Source organism: Sceloporus undulatus, chromosome 2 (assembly GCF_019175285.1).
Source record: "Sceloporus undulatus isolate JIND9_A2432 ecotype Alabama chromosome 2, SceUnd_v1.1, whole genome shotgun sequence".
Lineage (NCBI taxonomy): Eukaryota > Metazoa > Chordata > Lepidosauria > Squamata > Phrynosomatidae > Sceloporus > Sceloporus undulatus.
In genome coordinates this window covers 325,129,008-325,146,292 of record NC_056523.1, presented here as the reverse complement: position 1 = coordinate 325,146,292, position 17,285 = coordinate 325,129,008, and the positions used below count along the sequence as shown (strand labels likewise).

Below are 17,285 nucleotides of genomic sequence, written 5' to 3'. Positions count from 1 at the left end.
AGAAATGTATAGAGATGCTACTCTTGGTCATAAATCAAACCATTGGTGTTCTTTAATACATCTCCTTCTCCACCTCACCTTCCCTTGCAGGCAAACTTTTCCATATTGATTTTGGCTACATTTTGGGCCGTGATCCAAAGCCTCTTCCCCCACCCATGAAACTGAATAAAGAGATGGTGGAAGGCATGGGAGGGACACAGAGTGAGCAATACCAGGAGTTTCGCAAACAGTGCTATACCGCTTTCCTTCATCTCCGCAGGTAAGATCGGTTTAAACAAACTAAAACTGAATTGTGGAGCTGACCACCGCGTTGTTTGTATTCTTCAATCCGAAACATATAGCCTTGTCTTCCAGATGGCTGAGGAAGTCACACATACACTTGATTCACTTTCAGCCTCATTTTTATACTGGTTGAATCACAGAATCATAGAGTTGGAAGAAACCTTAAGGGTCACCCAGTCCCACCCCTCTGTCATGCAGGAACTCACAATCAAAGCATCCCTGAAATATGACCATCCAGTCTCTGTTTATAAACCTCCAAAGAAGAAAACTCTGTCACTCTCCAAGGAAGTGTCTTCCACTGTCGAACAGCTCTTACTATCAGCAAGCTCTTCCTAATGTTGAGCTGGAATCTCTTTTCTTGTTGGTTCTTGGATTGTGGAAACTGGATTATGAAATATGTTATTTTATAATCATGTCATTCCCCAGATGTTGCTGGACACCCCTAGTTAGCATAGGTAGTGTTGAAGAATACTGGCAGTTGTAGTCCAACATCATCTCAACAGCTGATGTTGAGCTTGTCTTAGAGGACAAGGGCCACCAACTCCAATCCCTTGCCATTCAGGGATACACAACTAAAACACTCATGAAAGATGTCTATCAAAACTCTGTTTAAAGCCCTCTCAGGAAGGAGATTCCACCACCAAAGTCCAGCAACAAGTAGAGGGGTTTCAGATTTGCTTTTCTCTTTTGCAATGATTAATATTTCAGACAAAGTGTTCTTGTACTATTATTGTTGTTAACTACCCTCTACTCAATCTCGATTTGTGGTGACCTTGTAACCCCCTGTTCTCTACTGCTCTGCTCAGATTCTGTAAAATGAAACCTGTGTCCTACCTGATTGAGTCTTACCTTGTTACGTGGTCTTTATTCCTCCCAACCAAAACAATCGTCCTCCCAAAACATTACACACATTTAGGACTTTATATTGGAAACCAAGTTTTAAATGTTGCAGAATATTTAATCTTTTCAGGTATTTGGTCAAAATGCACTCTGGCCGCATGGTAACCAGTACAACTTCTGACATCTCTTGGTCCTCACCTGTTTCGGTTTCTTTCATTTTTATGGTACATGTGAAATGAACTGTTCAATGCTTTGAACAAATCCAAAACCAAGCTGACACATGAAAGAGGAAAGAGGTGTTGTTGTTAAGAGTCTTCACTGACCCCACCTTGTGGCTGCTGCCACACTTCAGAACAAAAGCAGTTTGACACCACTTTAACTGCCATGATCCAGTGCTGTGGAATTCTGGGATTTGTCGTTTGCTGGCACACCCAATCCCTCTGTTGGAGAAGGCTAAATATCACACAGAACTATAAATCACAGAATTTCATAGCATTGAGTCATGGCAGTTAAAGTCATGTCAAACTGTCGAAGGCTTTCATGGCCAGCATCCATAGTTTTTTGTGGGTGTTTTGGGCTGTGTGGCCATGTTCTAGAAGAGTTTCTTCCTGACGTTTCGCCAGCATCTTTCTCTGAAGATACCAGACACAGATCCTGGCGAAACGTCAGGAAGAAACTCTTCTAGAACATGGCCACATAGTCCAAAAAACCCACAAAAAAGCATGTCAAACTGCTTTATTTCTGCGGTGTGGAAGCAGTAGGTTTGCCGTGGCCACCACCTTTGGCTGAGTGAATATGACTTATCCAAAGTGACCTAGTGGATTTCTGTGAACCTTGTTCTCCTATAATCCTAGTGGAACACTCAAACCGCTATACTATTCTGGCTTAGGAATTTATTCAGTAATTAAAAAGAGAGTCACAATTCTTCATTGAAACAATGGAAACTACAAGTAGGCTACAAATAAAGCAAGGTGTAAATACTGAAAGGAAATGGGAGGGGTCAAAGGAATAGCAATTTTTAAAAAGTTATTTCAGTTATATTGTCAGAAAAGATTTAACAGCTGAATGCACTGTTCGAATTTAAGACAGCATTGAAGATTAGTTTCTTCCAGCAGGCCTATCCAGATGATTTTTAAATGGTGAATTTTTAAATGGGAATTGTTTTAAAATGTGTCTTGTTATTATTATTAACCTTTATTTATAAAGCGCTGTAAATTTACACAGTGTTGTACATACAATCTTTTTTAATTGGATGGTTCCCTGCCCTCAGGCTTACAACCTAAAAAGACACGACACAAAAGGAGAAGGGAGTAGTGGTGGGGAAGGGGATGAGGGCCAGCAGTTCTTCTCTACCTCCGAGGCCTGGATCAGGGGAGATGGACTGGAGGGAGGGCTTGGCTTCTTAATGGATGGTTAATCTTCTTCCAGGGAGGCCTGTTGGAGCTAGCCAGCCTCTCTAGTAGGATAATACATATAAAATACATAGCAATACAGGAAATGATTCAATAAAACAGGCAACAAAAGAACATCAAATAGCAAGTGACACTTATGTAATGCCTGGGAGTGCTTCTCTGAACAGGATGGTCTTCAACTCCGTTTTGAAGCTGTTTAAAGAAGTGATGGCTCTTGCTCGCGGTCTTGTTTGTTCGTTTAAACTGATATGCGTTTTTAACTGATGTTATGTATTTGTTGGTCTATTGCTGTTCCCTGCCTTGATCAAGATATGCACATATTAAAACAATCTACATTTAAAATTCATCATTTAAAATTCACAATTTAAAAATTATCTAAATAAGCCCCCCAGAAGAGGCTAGTCTTCAGTGCCATTTTAAATTCAGACAGCATATTCAGCTGTCAAATCTTATTATTATTATTATTATTATTATTATTATTATTATTTCAGAATTAACTGTTAAAATGTTCCACTTCGCTGGTAAGTTCGGTCTTACAGGTAGAAAGATTCTGGGAGCTATAGGCCAAACATCTCACAATTTTCCCAAGCTCTGCTTCAGAGTAAGAAAAATAAAGTCTGATTCATGGTTTACAACAACAGAGTACTGTGACATGGAGTTGAACAATGAGCTTATAACACTGAGGCATGGAGTTGAACAGTGAGTTATTGTGGTTCACCTCTGGATTGGCATGCATAGTCCTATTTGTGTGGTTCAGGAACTAACTGTGGTGGCATGCAGGAGACACCAGAATTTTGTGTGATGCTACAGCAAAGCAGGTGAATATTATTTTTGTCTGCATTCATAGAAGCATAGGTTCCAAGCCAAGGGAAGTAATATTGCCACTATATTTTGTGCAGTACTGTGTTCAGCAATGAGTGCCTCATTTTAAGGATATAGGCAGGTTGGAGCAGCTTCAGAGAAGGGCAGCGAGGGTGATAAGTGATATGGAGAACAACATGTTTGAGGAAAGATTGAAGTAGTTGGGTTCAGCTTGGTGAAGAGAAGACTAAGGAGTGACAGGACTGCACTTTTTAAATACCTCAAGATGTTTCTAAACTTATTCTATAGAATCATAGAATTGTAAGAGATCACAAGGGCCATCCAGCCCAACCAAAAAGAGAGTTTATTTTAATTGAACAGTAGGAACAACTTCTTGACAGTAAGAACAATTCAACCAATTTCCTAAAGGGGTGACAGGGTTTCCTTTTCTTGACATCTTCATAAAAAGGCTGGACAGCTATCTGCTGGGGATGCTCTAGTAAATCCTTCATTGAGTAGGTTGTTGGATTTGATGGCCCATGAGGCTCCTTCCAGCTCTGTGCTCCCAAGATGTCTGGTTACACAACCCAGGTGTGAACAGTCAGTGTCCAAGGACAAAAGGGTGTCCTATATACTAGAACAGAGTCCAAAGCCTATAAAGGGAAATCTTTTGTGCAGATGGTGATATCTGAAAGAAAGCATTGAGGAGATGATTGGAAGAGGACAAAGCGCTGTGTCTTGTTGAAAGCTGAAAGGAAGAGAAAGAAAGAATTGTCATTTATAAACTGTCATTGATAATGCATTAGCAGCAGTTCAGAAGAACGGGAAAACAAAGTCCCTCCAGAGACTCATCACAAGGGGATTAACTTGTGCAGGTGACATAGAGCAAATCTATTACACATGCTTCCTAATTTGGAGCTTAAAACAAAATGTGTGTGCATGGTACATCTGTGCATATCAACACAACAGAATATTTATTTTATTTTTGCCCTTTCTGTGGGTTTCTTTACATTGAACGTTTCCCAGATTTCCCCTCCCCCTTTAATTTTTTACAGTTGTAGTCCTGAATAATAGTGTTTTCAATCAGGAAGACATTGTCAAGAATGGGTGGTAAAACTAGGCCAGTTAGTCATACAGACAGAGACACAGTGTTATTGCCATGGAAGGAGGAAAAGGAAAAAATGAGGAATTGTGGGTCTGCTTGCATGCTATTGATAGAGAAGAAGGGAGGTGCAACAAATCCTACACTGTTATTGCTCAGATATCCTCCCTACCTCTTGTGAGGCTGCTACTGCTACTGCTACTTTCTTGTGGGGAGGAGAAGGGATAATGGGGTAATTCAGAAAATGAAGAAAAACAGGTTTCAGCTTGGAGGGGGAAAGAAACAGGGATGTGCTCACAGATGGAATGTACCCTCCATTCCCTTCCCCTTGGAGCCCAGACCAACTGCTGTTTCATCATCTGAATTGTCTCCCCACTCCCTTTTCTGTCCCATTCGTAAGCATGAACAGTCCCTCCCAGGGGCTGACCGCTGCTATGGATGACATTTTGCATCGAGTGCAAAGGAGTAAAAAACAACTCCCACCTTCTGTCCAGAAAAGAAACATGGGCGTACATATGTTGTTATATGTACACAAACTGTGTCTCGTACACAAAACTATTTTAAAATATTGTATAAAATTACTTTCAGTCTATATGTATGTTTTGTTTAGATGTGGGTCTCTTCTCCAGGGTATTTTATTATGTATAAGCATTAAAAAAAATGCATAAAAATTCCAAAATCTAAAGCACTTCCACTCAGGAATTTCAGATAAGGGACCTGTGATTTATTTTATTTTTTGCGTGTATGTGTTTTTCCTTATATTTTTTTCTGTTGAAGAGAGCCATGAATTCTTTGTTACCTCACCCCATCCCATGTATGTGCGTGCGTGTGTGCATACGTGAACGCGCATACGCCCACGCACATATTTTTGGATTTTGGGGGGTGGATGAGTGTATTTATTGAGCATCACACTCTTTCCCCTGAGAAACTGGTATTTTGTTGTTGTACATGAAGTCAAGAATGTGATTGGTAGGGTTGGCAGAGTGAAAACTGGAGCGGACCTTGTACCTTTAATGCATGAGGAGATGAAGGAATTTCAGCAAGTGTTGATAGTTAGACCACCCGGTAACAACAACACCTGCTGAAATTTGCTTTTCTGTACATCCATTAAAGATACAGGGGACCTCTCTAGATTTCACTCTTGACAACCAACTGGTTGGATGTATTTTAAACTACATTACTCGCTTTCGCAGGCAAGTGGTTTATCTTTTGTGACTAGGCAGCCCCTGTGAGTCAGAGTTTCTAAAATGCTGAACTGTGTCCACAGGTTTGAAAAGATTGGGGAAGACTGTACTTTATGGTTGTGGAATGGGAAACTTCCCATGGTCCCCTTGGGAAGGTTTAGGCCAGTGGTCCCCAAATTGTGCCCTTTAAGAGATTTTGGACTTCAGCTCCCAGAAGCCTCAGCTATGTTGGCCAATAGTTTGGGATTCTGGGAGTTGAAATCCAGAATCCCTGAAAGAGCACATCTTGGGGACCACCAGTTTAGGCCAACTGAGGAATCTCAATCCTACAAAGAACTTGAGCAGATGAGAGGGATATGCCTACACAAATAGAGAGAGATGTGGGGGCAATTTACATTACATAGTGATAGCATTGTTACTCCACTTTAACTGCCATGACAAACATCCTATGGAATCCTTGTACACTGCTCCCTCGGGTTACGAAATTAATTCGTTCCGCGTCCGCTTTCGTAACCCGAAAAGCCTTCGTAAGCCGAATTGCCATAGGCGCTAATGGGGAAAAGCCGCGTTTCGTGCGAAAAAGCGCCGAAAAGCACCAAATTTTTTTTCCGTAACCCAAAATAAATTCGTAACCCGGAACAATTATTTCCAATGGGATTTTTTCGTATCCCGGAAATTTCGTAACCTGGGTATTTCATATCCCGAGGTCCCACTGTAGTCTGATGAGACACAAGCACTCTCTGAACATTTTAAATGCCCCATCCCAAACTCCAGATACCATGAATTTTACACCTTTAGCTGTGAAAGCTGGTGTCCACTTAATGCTACAAATTTTTGCCATGGCATTTAAAATGGAATCATAAGGCTGTAAATTTGTAGCATAAGTGGGGACCACCTTTCATGGCTAGAAGTGTAAGCACGGGTGTAACTTGAGAATTCATATATGACCTAATGACTAGCACCCAAGATACGAAGGTAGATACAGTGGGCCCTTGGTATCCCCTGGAGTTTGATTCTTGGACTCCCCATGGATACCAAAATCCATGGATGTTCAAGCCAGGAAAGCTTGAACCCATGGGAGAAAAAATTGTTGGTACAGAAGGCCGACAGTATAATTGAAACACCAACAATACAGGTGAGCAGAGCTTTGAAGCTAAGAAGGATGATGAACTATAAATGGAAATGGACAGTAACAGAGAAAGTCCCATGTAGGGTTAAAAGGAAGGGTGATGTGACAATAGTGTTGGAAAAGAAATATGAGTATTATAATCACCACATTGTGAATTAACTGAAGAGTGATGTGAAGAGGTTAGGCCAACAAAGAGGACATTAGACATATCAAAGGATCAGAGCAAGGTTAAAATTGGCATATTTATACATATATGTGATTTCAGCTTCAGGTGTGGGGAAATTTCATTATTTTTAGATACTGATAATTGAATCTCCAAAGTTTTGCATAAAAGTGTTAATAGATAGTAAGATTAAAAGGTGAAGAGCATTTAGGATCTAACATTTACAGCATGATTGCCTTCGAAATGCTCCTAATAATGTGTGATAAAATGTTATCAGCATAGCCTTTGTCTCCTGGCAGCCCGAACTACAAGAAATGTAAATGACTAGACATCTTGATTGGATATTTATGATGTGTGTGTGGAATAAAATGCATGAAAGTGGGGGATGTTCAAGATAATGGTTAGGAAAAAATGCACTTCAAAGTCATCCCTGCTGATTTCATTTCAAGAGCTGGGAACAAGTTGAAGAAGCACACTTAAAAAGTGGTGGAGCACCTGCACATACAAACCCAGTCTTTTTTGTGCTTAAATTTATAAAAGCGATTTTTGGGAAAGGGGGGTTGGATTACAGGCATAGAAAAAAATGGAATATCTCATTTGAAATCCAGCATGCATTTTTTGAGTGCCTTTCCAGTAATGTTGAACGATTGTTTAAATGTATTAGCAAAATGCTGAAGATAGTGGTGAGAGCAGGAAATCGTTCTAGCAAAAAGACCTTGAAATAGAGGAAAAAAGAATTGTTAATGAACTGATCTTCTGTCTATTCCTGTTTGTTTTTCTCCTCTTCTTTTTTCACCCTCTTTTGTCTTTGCAGGAGATTATTATTTTTCCCCCTGTCACAGGAAACTGTCAGCATCTAACAGTGATGCTCTCTCTTCTTCGGCAACTAATTAACTGCATTTTATTGCAGCATTGCTAGTACTTAGAAAGGCTGGCAAAAGTCTCAGTTGGTAACGCTTCATGTCTTCTGTAGTGGTTTTGTATATGCGCATGCACGCACACATATAACACATAATGCTTCTAAACATCTGCAGCTTAATTGCATTTGTATTCTGGGCCATGTTGTCTTACCTTTTTAAATGACCATTGTATAAGCAGATGCTTAAAAACCTGAAGGGTGCAACTGGAATCCTCTGGGTCACTTAGTGCAGTGTAAATACTTTTGGGGGCTATTGCACAAGAAAATATTGAGTGCTTTCTTACTCACTGGTGTTGCCTAGCTGTGCAGTGGCAGCTAGATAATACCAAGTCAGCTCCAGCTGACTGATTGATCATGGAGAGCTGTCAGGAAAATTCTTGTCATTGCTGCCTGGCTGACCACCTTTGCCCACCCAGATAAGTGTGTTCACAGTACAGTTATTCTCTACCAGCTCCATATAGAATCTCTGTATCAGATTCCATCTAGCCCATAGTTGATTAATAAGATGTTTGTGGAAAATGTACAGGCAGGCGTCAGACACAAAAGTTTGCCTACAAACATAGAAATGCAATTTCTGTGTCATGGGATAATAACCACTATCATCTATGGTTTTGTATTCCTTCCCTATAAATTCATGTTGACAAACAACAGTAGTACATATGAAAGGGATCTAGGAGTCTTGGACCAGATGCTAAACATGAGTCAGCAGTGTGATGCAACATCTAAGAAGGCCAATGCAATTGTAGGCTGCATCAGTAGGAGAATAGTGTCTTGATCAAGAGAAGGAATAGTATCACTCTATTCTACTTTGGTCATATGAAATACTTTGCCCAGTTCTGGACACTGTAATTCAAAAAGGATATTGACAAACTGGACAGTGTCCAGAGGAGGGAGACCAAAATGGTGAAAGGTCTGGAAACCACCAAGCCTGATGAGGAGCAGCTTAGGGAATGAGGTATATTTAGTCTGGAGAAGAAGAAAAAATTAAGACGTGGTATGATGGTCATGTTTAAACATCTCAAGAAATGTCATATTGAGGCTGGAGTAGGCTTTTTCCCCTGCTGAACTAGGATATGGAGCAGTGGATGCAAGCTACAGGAAAAGACATTCCACCTCAACATTAGGAGGAACTTCCTGACAGTGAGGGCTGTTCGACAGTGGAAGACACTCCCTTGGAGTGTAGTGGAGTCTCCTTCTTTGGAGGTCTTTAAACAGGTTGGATGGCCATTTCTCCTGGAAGGGGGGGGAGGGGCAGCAGAAAACAAGCATGCTCCATCCTTAATATAACATCCCTTCAAATACTTAAACAGGGCTATTGTATCATCTCTTAACCATTTCTTCTCCAGGTAAAACATAGCGAGCTCTGTGGCGTCTTGTTAAGAGAGAAGTCCCCCATCCTATATCTGTGCATTTCATTTTTTCTGCCTAAGTGTAGTCTGTTACATTTCTTCCTGTTGAAGTTCATTTTATTAATTTTAGCCAAGCTTTCTAATGTATTAAGGTCATTTTGAATTTTGATTCTCTCTCCTGGGGTATTAGCTACTCCTCCTAAATTGGTATCATTTGCAAATTCACTAAGTATGCCCTCTATTCTTTCATACATATTGTTGATAAAGATGTTGAGTAGCAGTGGGCCCAGGTAAATTTGCCTTAAGGTCACCTTAAATCAGCTTGAATGCACACAACCATAACAACCACAATAGCACTACTTATTTTCTCTTTGTGCTAAGATAACCGACTTATTAATTTAAATACCCAGTTTCAAGCTTTTTGTAAGATATGTATATTAGCCTTGAGAGCCACTATGGTATAGTGATTTAATGTTATATTAGAACACTGGGAGGCCAGGGTTCACATCCCCACTTGGTCATCGAACCTTACTGGGTGACCTTGGGCATATCACACTCCTTCAGCCTCTGTGGAATGCAAGGACAAACCCTTTCTGCAGTAAATCTCTCAAGAAACCCCTATGGTAGGCTTGTCATAAATCAGAAATGACTTGAAGGCACACAAAACCAGCTCCATATTAGCCATATCCAACTTGTCATCATCCAAACATGCTAGCTGAGGATGACATGAGGGTGTCATCCTCAGCTGTGTGACCTCAAGATGATGACTTGAGGTCACACAGCAACATAAGTATTTTAATAAAATATAAATAGATTTCAGTAACATTATAGAGTTGTCCTTGGTGAATTCCATTTCAAATGTGCAATGGTGATGATGGACAAGAATGCTGCTCTCCACTTTTATATTGTGGACTCTTTTAAAAGTCCCATCGTACCTCCTCCATCACATGAAAACAGTGATCTTGTCCGATTTGGAAACCTAGGACAAGGCTAGGTTTGTATTTACATTTGATACCATTGGGGGATATTGTGGGTATCATAGTAAGCTAGGAAAGATGTAAGCCTGAGGGCAGGGAACCATCTAACTAAAAGATTGTATGTACAGCGCTGTGTAAATTTACAGCGCTTTATAAATAAAGGTTAATAATAATAATAATGAAACTGGGAAACCATTGCTGCCAATCAAAGTTGACAATATTGTACTGGATGGACCAATGATCTGACATTATAAGGGCAAGTAGCTTTCTGTGTTCCCCTATGGTAGAAATTGATTATCTGTCAGAAATGCACATGCAGCCTGGCATGAGGGTCATTGTTGGTTAGTTACACTTGTGTATTTTCCTATGTGGAACCCTTAACACTAGATGAGCCAGTTAGCTAAAAAATCTTCTGCCGATTTTCTTGTAATTGATGGTTCCTTTCTGGCCGTGTTGAGAGTAATGACATAATAAAGAAGCTTCCCGACAGCGTGAGTTTCGTTTGTGTATTAACTCTCTCAAATACATTTTTCATATTCACACTTTTCCCTTTTTACCTCAAATATGACAAATTGGCCGCCATGGAAGTGGTTTCACGACTAATTTAACAGATTTAGTATCGTGTTCAGGAGAAATAGCACAGGGTCGGTTGTACAAAACAACAAGCAAACAAGGACTGAAAGTCAAATAATGAATGCAATATTTAATAAGACTGCCAGTTCACCAAGTAAATTTGAAAACTCAAGGCAGCTGACAAGCCTCTCCTCTTTAATGGTTATAAATGACTTTGGGATTAAATATTACATTAAAATGAATTAGAGAACAGTCCTGTTGGATCACCTCTCTTGGAACTCCAATCTGCAGCGACATTTGAAAGGATGTTATACTTTGGATCAATGGCAGCCAGTAGCTCCACATCAATGTGGTGGTGAATCTACTTGGGATTTTAGACTGAATTTTTAAGGTACTGTTCAAGGTTCTGGACTTTTATTGTGGAGCTTTGTATATAGATGGTTTTAATTTTGTTAAAAATCCAGAGTGAATTCACCACCCTGATGAAATGGAAATCTACCATGACTTTGAACTGAGCCAGGGTCAAGAGTGTTAAAAATATCTACCTGGTGCCTCCTGCCTGTGCTAGCAAAGCTCATTATGTTTGCCAGGCCTAATACCAGAGTTCTCTCATTCAGAAAGTGTTGGTATACCTAACCACTAACAAAAAGTTAACGCTAACAGTCTCAACAAAGTACAATTGTCCCTTCATATTCACAGGCCCCGTGGATAACAAAATCAATGAGACCTAAAGTCCTGTTGTTTTCAATGATGACATAATACATGCACGACCATATTGGGGTGGCCATGTGCATGCACCACCATTGGGTAGAACCAAGCAGGGCCATCTGCAGATGCTGCAATCTGTGGATGGCAAGCCCATGAATGGAAGAGGCTGCCTGTAGTAGGACTTTATCACACATACCTTTTAAACCAACATAGAAGTTTGGTAATAGCACCTTTGGCAGTACCTATCACATGATGCCATCTCCCTTTTGTTGCTATCTTATCTTTGAAACATAGTTAGTCCTCACCTTGCCATTGATGAAGAAACTCATAAATTCAATGACCATTGCCTTACTCTAAGACTATGATTTGCCCACAGTCACCCAAAGAGTTTCCATGGCTGAGCAGGGATTTGAGCCCTGGTCTCCCAAAGTCCTAGTCCCGCACTTGAAACACACTGGCTTGACACCTTCTCTAGCCAACACATTCTAAAATTGTAGATGTTCTCGTAACTCACCTCCGTTCTTCCCTTTGTAGGTATTCCAACTTGATTCTGAACTTGTTCTCCCTCATGGTTGATGCCAACATTCCTGACATTGCTCTAGAACCAGACAAGACTGTGAAAAAGGTAAGTACCAAGTTTACTGTCCTGCAGGACAGATATGAATATTTATGTTTTGAGTTGGCTGCTACATTGTTTACTGTATGGAAGCAGCCGAATTTGGAATAGTTGCCTCTTTGGACCACAAACTCCCAAAATCCCTCAGCCCTGCTGGGATTGAAAATCTGAGAACAGTAATAAACAAAACAAAATTCAACTCTAACTTTTCAAGATCTGTGGCTCAGAATCTTGAAACTCATCTGTCAACTACTTCCATTGTCCTATCCTATTAATATGTGATTTAAAAAATCACCACTAAGAATAGTAAAGCATTTTAAACATTATTCTTCTTTCAACAATGATCTGGAAGGTCAAAGGACTGGCATTGACCTACAGTACCCCTGAAGTAAAACTTTTAAGGAAACACTTTCATTCTTCATCCCTCTTCCCATGAAGTTTGTGCCAACATGCTATCTCAGCACATCTATACAGTGAGCCAAACTTGGAATTAACTTGAGGATTACAGGGACTTGTTAAGATATTAATTTGCATAGATTTTTCTTGTGATCTCATATAACTTTCTGTATTCCCCAATTATTTGTACTTTTTCAAAATGCCCTTTTAAGCCTGCATATATTATATTCTGGAGTGATTTCTATTGCATCTTATTGTATGAAATAAAATTACGTAGTATTATCTGGGGTGAGCTGCAATGAACCCCTTTGCAATTCTTTAGTGAAAGTTTTTCTTCATCCCTCATTTCTTTCTCTTTTACCATCTCTGTCTTTCTACCCCTTCCCATTGTTTTCATTCCAGTTTTTACCTACCTCCCTCCTTCTATTTCTTAGGTACTCTTTTAATTATAACTAAAATTATAATTTAATATAAATGTAATATAATTGTAATTATACTTAATTACAAATTAAGATAGGTTGAGAGAACAGTGGGCTTCTTAGCTATCTAGTCATTAAAACTGTAGATGCTACAAATAGTATTTGTTATCAGTGGCTCCATTTTGCATACAATATCTGAGCTCCATTGTTGTTGTTGTTGTTGTTGTTGTTGTTGTTATGCTTTATTTATATAGTGTAGACTGCCTTTCTGAATTGGCAGTGGGGAGACAAAATGGTTGTGGTGATTCAGTTGTGCAGGAAAATGTTCAGCATATGCTCAGGGTCTCTCAAAAGTTTTCGATTAAGAATTCACCATTCTTGACTCACGTAGGGCCAAAACAGACAGCCCTTTAAAGCCTGCTTCTGGGTGTAATAATAATAATAATAATAATAATAATAATAATTTATATCCTGCCCTTCTACAAGATGCAATTGGGGTGGTTTTCAGAGAACAGTGTTTATACACCGCGTGCTCTGAAGCCACCAGGAAGCTGGATTGGCCACCCAGACATAGGTGGCTTCAAGGAGCTTCGGCAGCACAGCGTTTATATGCCACATATCGCCAGAGTGCCTTGAAGCCACCATGGGGCCGCAGCAGGGCAGCAAAAGCCAGCCAAAAAGGAGCTGCTCTTTGCCACTCCTCTTGCAGCCAGCTTCGAAGTGGATTGGGGCCGCACCATGGGATTGCCACGTCCTCCATCCTTTTTCAGAAGGGGCAGCCTCAGGGCTGACTATTTTGCCCCTGACAGAACTTTATAGCTAAGTTTTGTAGCTTATTTCTGTATAAGTGGTGGATCCATGTTCTCTAGCTGAAATAAACCATTATCCTTATTAACCTTTAACATTTGAAGAGTGAGTGAAGTATATGTATTGGTGAGAGTCAAAAGGAAAGAGAAATGCAGAGTGGCAAACTAAACTGAAAAGGTTGTAAACTACTGTATGATCACATTTTTCCCCCCTAACTTGGCAAGCACTGGAGTGCAGCTTTGGTGCAGCTTCCGGATTCTTAGGATGCATGCATCATTTAAACAGCATACCTCCAAAGAGACCCAAGCAGCTTTATTTTGGCAGTCTATAACAGGCCAATGAAGCACAAAAAGAGTCTTTTGGAAGGAACCAGTAACAAATATGATTTCTTAAGGTTAGCAGTTACAACTTTTGTTCCATGCCCTGTAAATTGCATAATCAGCCCCACCACTAATATCTCAAGTAGTGATTTTGTATTGATAAACAAACAAATTAAACAGTTTCAATAATTGGTGTTTGCACTAGTGAGTGGCTTTTCCAGTTTCTAATGTTTAAAGATATTGAATTAATTTTCATACTTAATGTTCTAAGCTCTGACAGTAAGTCAGATAAATGGAAACATTTGTCTGACACAGACAACTTGGAAAGACTCAGATTTAGATTTTGTTTGCTTGTTTGTTTAATTTATTTAATTTAGCAAACAAACAAAAAAAGACAAGAGGGAAGTCAGGTAAAACGCTGTGGGATTTCTATTGATGTATTATGTTTATTAAACCAGATGAAATATAGATTAAAGGATACAAAAGATTATAATTGAAATATAAGTAGACAATCAATGGCAAGCAGGTCACTAAAGGCACAGCTTGGTTTAGGAACCATTCCAAACATTTTACCTAACCTGTGACTGGAAAGAATATTCAAAAATATTTGAAAACATAGTCAAAAAACATGTGTCAAAACAACCCTGACAAGAAAAATCCTGACCTGAGAATAATCTTCACTATTCAGTACATTTTTGAGCAAAATTCACATGTTTTGTGCAGAAAACACTATTTTCTGCACAGAAAAAAAAATATTTCTAGGCAAAATTACCACATGCAAATTTTGTGCCGAATAAGTCCTGAACTACGAATAAGCTTCTTGCAGCAGGAAGAAATTTGCTAAAATCTCTCATTGTTTCCTCCAACAAAATTAGTACAGGTATACAATTACTATATCTCTACATACAACTAGGATTGCTCTAGTTCACTTTGTTCATCTCCAGCACCTATCTCATCCAGGGCCCTGTCCCAGTGGAGGTGTATTGGGAAGCACATTTGGATTAACACCAACACACTTAGATCTCAGTATGTAGCAATGAAATATGTTATGTTGTTGTTATTGTTTACAATACTTTGGGTGGTTTTGTTCAGTAGTGCATTTCAGCCCAAGTCCATTGAGCTCAGTGGTATAGACGTCTATGCCATTGTGATGCCCAATACAATTTGGATTACTTTGCTCCATACCTTTGATAAAAAGACTATTGCAAACAGAAATATCTAGCACTGGAAGGATTTGTTTGATTCATGCAATAAAAAATAACACAGCTTTCCCCAAACTCTGATATTTACTTGTGCAGAATATTAGATAAAAAAAACCTGCCAGCTGAATCTTAACAACAACCTAACTGTTTAAAATTAAAAATTGGAAGTGTCCCTAGGCATTTTACAAAGAAAGCAACAGAGTCCTGCCAAACAACATGTGTTTCATTGCCTCTGATAAATGCAAAACTTACCTTAACTCACTCATCTCATATTAAATTTAAAGTGGTGGGGATGGAGAAAATAACCATTTTCGGAAACATTCTGGTTTCACTGGCAAAGGTTCACATTTCATGCAGCCATCAAAGTTGTATCCCTAATTTTAAAAAACAGACAAACAAACCAGATGTCAGAGAACAGAACTTGCCATCATTTTGGATTGCTGGAGTTTTTTCTTTTGTCATCTCCTGCCTTCAGGTTCTGACTTACCATTTAGCTTAATCCCATTCATCTCTGTCAGGAGTTCATTGTTGCTTGACGTGATGGTATTTGTGTTCCTCTTGGACGCTGTCTTGTGATCAGCCTGACATTCTTCTGTATCGAAAACAGTCTCCTTGTTTGTGTTTTCATGCCAATTAATGCAAAAACGCACTGGTTCCTTGTTAACCTGGACAACCACATGCATCTTTTGTGTTGGCTGAATTTCATACCTGTCCATCCAGGAGTTGAAAGTGAGCAATCTGTTCCAATTTCCTTTTTCTTGCAATCAGACTTTATTTAAATGTGCCAAATGCTGAGATGTATTTCTTGAAGCCTTTTGCATGGAGCAGTGTCTTTGAGTTTTTCCCAGCTTGGATAAAGACTTCCCTCATTATTCAATTGTCATACAATTCTCTCAATTACACTTCACAGCCTTTTCTTCTTCTAATAACCAGGTACCTGGAAGTGAGTGGGGGGGGGGGGGTCCCTTTGTATTTTCTTTGGGTCTGCACCTTAATGGAAGGCAGGAAGAATAAAATTCCAAAGCTTTGGGTAAGTGAAGGTGGAAGAAAGACACTGGGTATGATAGCTTTTATAACATCTATGTAAGCTTAGGCCTGTTACAGACTGCCAAAATAAAGCTGCTTCAGGTCTCTTTGAAGCTATGCTATTTAAATGATGCATGAGTCCTAAGAGTCCGGAGGTCACGCCAAAGCCACACTCCATTCCTAAGCACTAGAGTGCAGCTTTGGTGCAGCTTCTGGATTCTTAGGACCCATGCATCATTTAAATAGCATACCTCCAAAGAGACCCGAAGCAGCTTTATTTTGACAGTCTGTAACAGGCCTTAGTAATCAATATCCCAATGGAACACTGAGGTGCTTTTGATCTTGTGTGGTAGCACTGGAAAGAAAACTACCTTAATCTTGTTGGAATTAATTTATGGAGTCAACTAAATGTGCTTCCAAATAAAATTAATTGAGAATATTAGAATGTGTGCAAAACAGTTTGCTCTGATGATACACAAAAGTGTATTCCATTCAGGTCAGTTGAGTCAACAGTGTGATGTGGCAGCTAACAAGGCCAATGCAATTTTAGGCTGCATCAATAGAAGTATAGTGTCTAGATCAAGAGAAGTAATAGTGCCACTGTATTCTGCTCTGGTCAGGCCCCACTTGGAATATTGTGTCCAGTTCTGGGCGCCACAATTCAAAAAGGATGTTGAGAAACGAGCGTGCCCAAAGGAGGGTGACTAAAATGGTGAAGGGTCTGGAAACCATGCCCTATGAGAAACAACTTAGCGAGCTGGATATGTTTAGCCTGGAGAAGAAAAGGTTAAGAGGTGATATGATAGCCCTGTTTAAATATTTGAAGGGATGTCATATTGAGGAGGGAGCAAGCTTGTTTTCTGCTGCTCCAGAGAATAGGATCCGGAACAATGGATGCAAGCTACAGGAAAAGAGATTCCACCTCAACATCAGGAGGAACTTCCTGACAGTAAGGGCTGTTCGACAGTGGAACACACTCCCTCGGAGTGCAGTGGAGTCTCCCTCCTTGGAGGTCTTCAAACGGAGGCTGGATGGCCATCTGTCGGGGATGCTTTGATTT

At 39.8% G+C, this 17,285-nt stretch overlaps 1 protein-coding gene across 1 annotated transcript in view; it reads left to right on the top strand.

The window, feature by feature from the left end:
• PIK3C3 (phosphatidylinositol 3-kinase catalytic subunit type 3) overlaps positions 1–17,285 on the top strand; it is a 157,635-nt gene that overhangs the window by 95,515 nt on the left and 44,835 nt on the right. Inside the window, 2 exon segments of the mRNA XM_042452907.1 lie at positions 91–259; positions 11,974–12,064. Of these exon segments, the coding sequence (XP_042308841.1) occupies positions 91–259; positions 11,974–12,064 (260 nt within the window).